We start from the raw sequence: 3,420 nt of genomic DNA on the forward strand, positions 1-3,420 counted from the left end.
TACATTCATACTACACACTTTCATACTATATAGAACATATTTTTTTATGGTTGTAAAGTAATTACAGACATTCTACTTTTGTCACATATACTGTTTTTCACCTTTTATATAGCAGGGAAGTACGTTTTCGGATGCAGCCAATGTTGTCATTTGACGAGAAATGGCTTCCTTCCCCTGAAATGAACCAACTTAAATTAAAAAATTAAAAATACATATTTATTCATGCAGGTAGGCATGGGTTTTTAAATGTCTCAGTAACTATAAAGATTCGATTATAAGTGCGATAAATAATAGCGAGCAAAAGTGTTCGCCTGATGAGGTAACTTTTCCCGCTTAATGAAAAAAAAAAAAAAGTATGAAAAAAGTAGCTAGTATATAGTCTTAAGTATGGTGTCAGATGACAGTTTTCGCTACGCAGACGATTGTCAAAAGATTGTAGCATGAAATGTAGCCTACCTATACATTACATATTTAACAGATGCTTATAAATAAACAAATAAATAAACAGAACTTATTAAAAGTCGACACTCATTGTATAATTCACACATTTAAAGAATAGGGGTTTAAAATAAATAAATCAAATTACTTTGTGGAACAAATGATCCTATGATTTTTGTTTGTTTTTTTATTTAAAATATAATTTGAAAAGTGTAGCTATCTTGTTTTTTTTATATAGGCTATATAATCTTTTTTTTTTTCTTTTTCTTTTTTTTTACTGAACTATCATTTTTTACTGAACTATCTGAAGTCAAGCATACTTGGCTCCCCCGAGAAGCTGTTGTCATATGCTGAGCTCATATCTTAAGCTAAAACCTGGGAATTTTTGGTTAAAAGCATGTAGCATATTTTCCGTCTTCAGAAAACCCTCATGAAGGGTGTGGCCATTTCTATGGGCGTCTCTTAAAAGCAAAATATATAAACATCACGCTGAAGTTAGAGAAGTCACTTTTGAGAACCAGAGACACAGAGCAAGTAACGCATACTGGAACTGACCTGAACTAACAATGTACACCAGATCAGACAGCCTGGTCCTCTCATTACCGAGAAACACTTTCTTCCAGCCGCAGTCGCAGTTCGATTTCAGACCGGCGACGATGCAGCGCAACACCGAGCCGGAGATCTTCACTTTCGAGCAGATCCCGGAGCCGCAGTCATTCTCTCACCGCGGAGCTCCGCTGCGCCCGCGCAAAAGAAACACCCGCGTCATGTACCCCTCCAAAGTGCGCAAATATCTGCCACCGGCCGAGAAGAGCCCAGCCAAACGCTGGCTGCTCGCGCTGTGCCTGGTGGTTTTCCTGCAGATCTACACGGAGGAGGGATCCGTTGAGACGACGCAGAGCGAAGGACCAACCTTCACCGATGCCACAGCGTACAATGTTCTCCCTTTCCAGTCTGCTGAGGAGCAAGCCAGACAAATGATGGGCAATTGTCCTGAGGGCTTCAGCCAGTCTAGCAGCGAGGGGGAGAAGAAGGAGAATTCTTGGTTCCTGAACACTACATGCCCGAGCTCAAGCCTGGAGGAAGACTTCACTACTCTCTACCAGCAGAGCCGGAGGAACGGATACGTGGTGGCCCTTCTCTACCCTGTATATCATAGACTCGGCACAGAGAACTAAATGAACTCTGAATCAAGTTTGTGGACTAACCAAGACGAGTTAATGACTTTGAACCTTCTTGGAGAAGAGAAATAGGCTCCTGTGGTTCCTAGTGATGACTGGAGAACTCATCTGCTCCAGCTGGGCGAAGTGATGAAAAACACAATCTGAGGAGACATTTGATGGACATGAATGATGAACAAACTTATAATGGAATGAAACTTGAATGGCTCATTTAGATTTACTTGAAAATGTTTCACTTGAAGTGTATAGATTTACATTGTAGCCTCACAAGTAGACCTGTTATATGTCTAAACTAATGAGAGTGTCACAATGATTATTTGTGTTGCTGAACGCTGCGCTCGCAGAAATACTTGAATCTCACATTGATCATTTTATTTTATCATGTTATATATGAAGAACTATTTGTTGTAGCTATTTATTTAATGTTATTTATTTATTGTTATTGATTTATTTATTTCCTATTGCCTTGTGAAAATAAATTGACATTTGCATCTTCAATTCTTATTTACTTTTTTCATTGTCTTCTCGTAATATTATTAGTTCATAAACTTGGTTCAAAATACAGTTGTTTCTCTGTGCCAACTCTGAGAGTACAATACTCAAACAAGAGATATAGAAAAATATATGATTTATAACATATGTTGTACATTACACTTATAAGTGCATGAACAATAATGCTGATATGGCTCTTTAAAAAAAATATGTTTGTGGATTTGATTGAAATATTAGAACAGATATACTTTGCTAACTACTCTACAATTTTGAGTTTATTGTTCAAGTCCTAGAGATAATCATTGTAATATTAACACCAGTACTAAATAATACGATCATTTATGAGCAGTATAAAGATTCAAATGTATGATGTTCATATAATGAATAAAGTTACAATGATCACTATAATACTTTGTGTTCTGCAGTTTCATTACATGAGCATATTCAGATCATGTGTTTCATGATTATTTAAAATGACTGAACTACTCTAGCTTCATTAGGGTTACACTATTGAATGGGATTTTAAAGGGACCAGATCATTCATAAATAGCTCCTTAAACTGAATATGTTACATTTTTAGAATGTATTTTTAGCAAAACCTCACTGGCACATTCTAAAAGATTACGTAATGAGTGAGTTTTAAGAGAAAATACAGTGTTTTGTCACTCTAATGCCTCATCTTAATATGGAGATGGGTATTAGAGTGGAAATGAATAAGGGAAATGACCAGATTAGTCCTGCAAAATGAGGTCAGCAGAAACATTGTTCTACATTTCTACTTTTACTATTACAATCTTTACTGCAAAAATTGCAATACTATAAGAATATATATATAAAAAAAAATAATGTGATACACTGTGGTACACTGTAGAGTACACTGTAAAAAAAAAAAAAAAAAAAAAAATTTTTGGCAGCTGTGGTTGCCAGAACTTTTATGTTTCAGGCATAATATCACTTCATTTAAATGGCTTATTATAAACCTATATATATACCATATATATACTGTAAATATGTTAGATTATATATATCAACATCTGAAGTGGATCAAAACCTTTCATCAAAGTTGTCCTAAAACCTAGTTCTTAGGACAACTTTGATGAACTGTTTTGATCCACTTCTACAGTATGTATATATATACACACACACATACATACATACATACATACCGTATATTAAAAATTCTCTCTCTCTCTCTATATATATATAAATATATATATATATATATATATACAGACATTTTTCATATTTTTGATATATTTTTACTAGTGGGTGCAGGACACTATAGTTCATTTCTGTAAGTGAGGATAGC

The 3,420-nt window shown here is 34.9% G+C and overlaps 1 protein-coding gene across 1 annotated transcript; it reads left to right on the top strand.

Annotated features, from left to right (window-relative positions):
- The first annotated feature begins 921 nt into the window (after nucleotides 1-921).
- ier3 (immediate early response 3) lies at nucleotides 922-2,519 on the top strand. Its single transcript, XM_051895179.1, has one exon. The coding sequence runs from the start codon at nucleotides 1,005-1,007 to the stop codon at nucleotides 1,614-1,616; it is 612 nt and encodes a 203-aa protein (XP_051751139.1). The 5' UTR covers nucleotides 922-1,004; the 3' UTR covers nucleotides 1,617-2,519.
- The last annotated feature ends 901 nt before the right edge of the window (nucleotides 2,520-3,420 follow it).

This window comes from Ctenopharyngodon idella, chromosome 5, assembly GCF_019924925.1.
Source record: "Ctenopharyngodon idella isolate HZGC_01 chromosome 5, HZGC01, whole genome shotgun sequence".
NCBI classification, from domain to species: domain Eukaryota; kingdom Metazoa; phylum Chordata; class Actinopteri; order Cypriniformes; family Xenocyprididae; genus Ctenopharyngodon; species Ctenopharyngodon idella.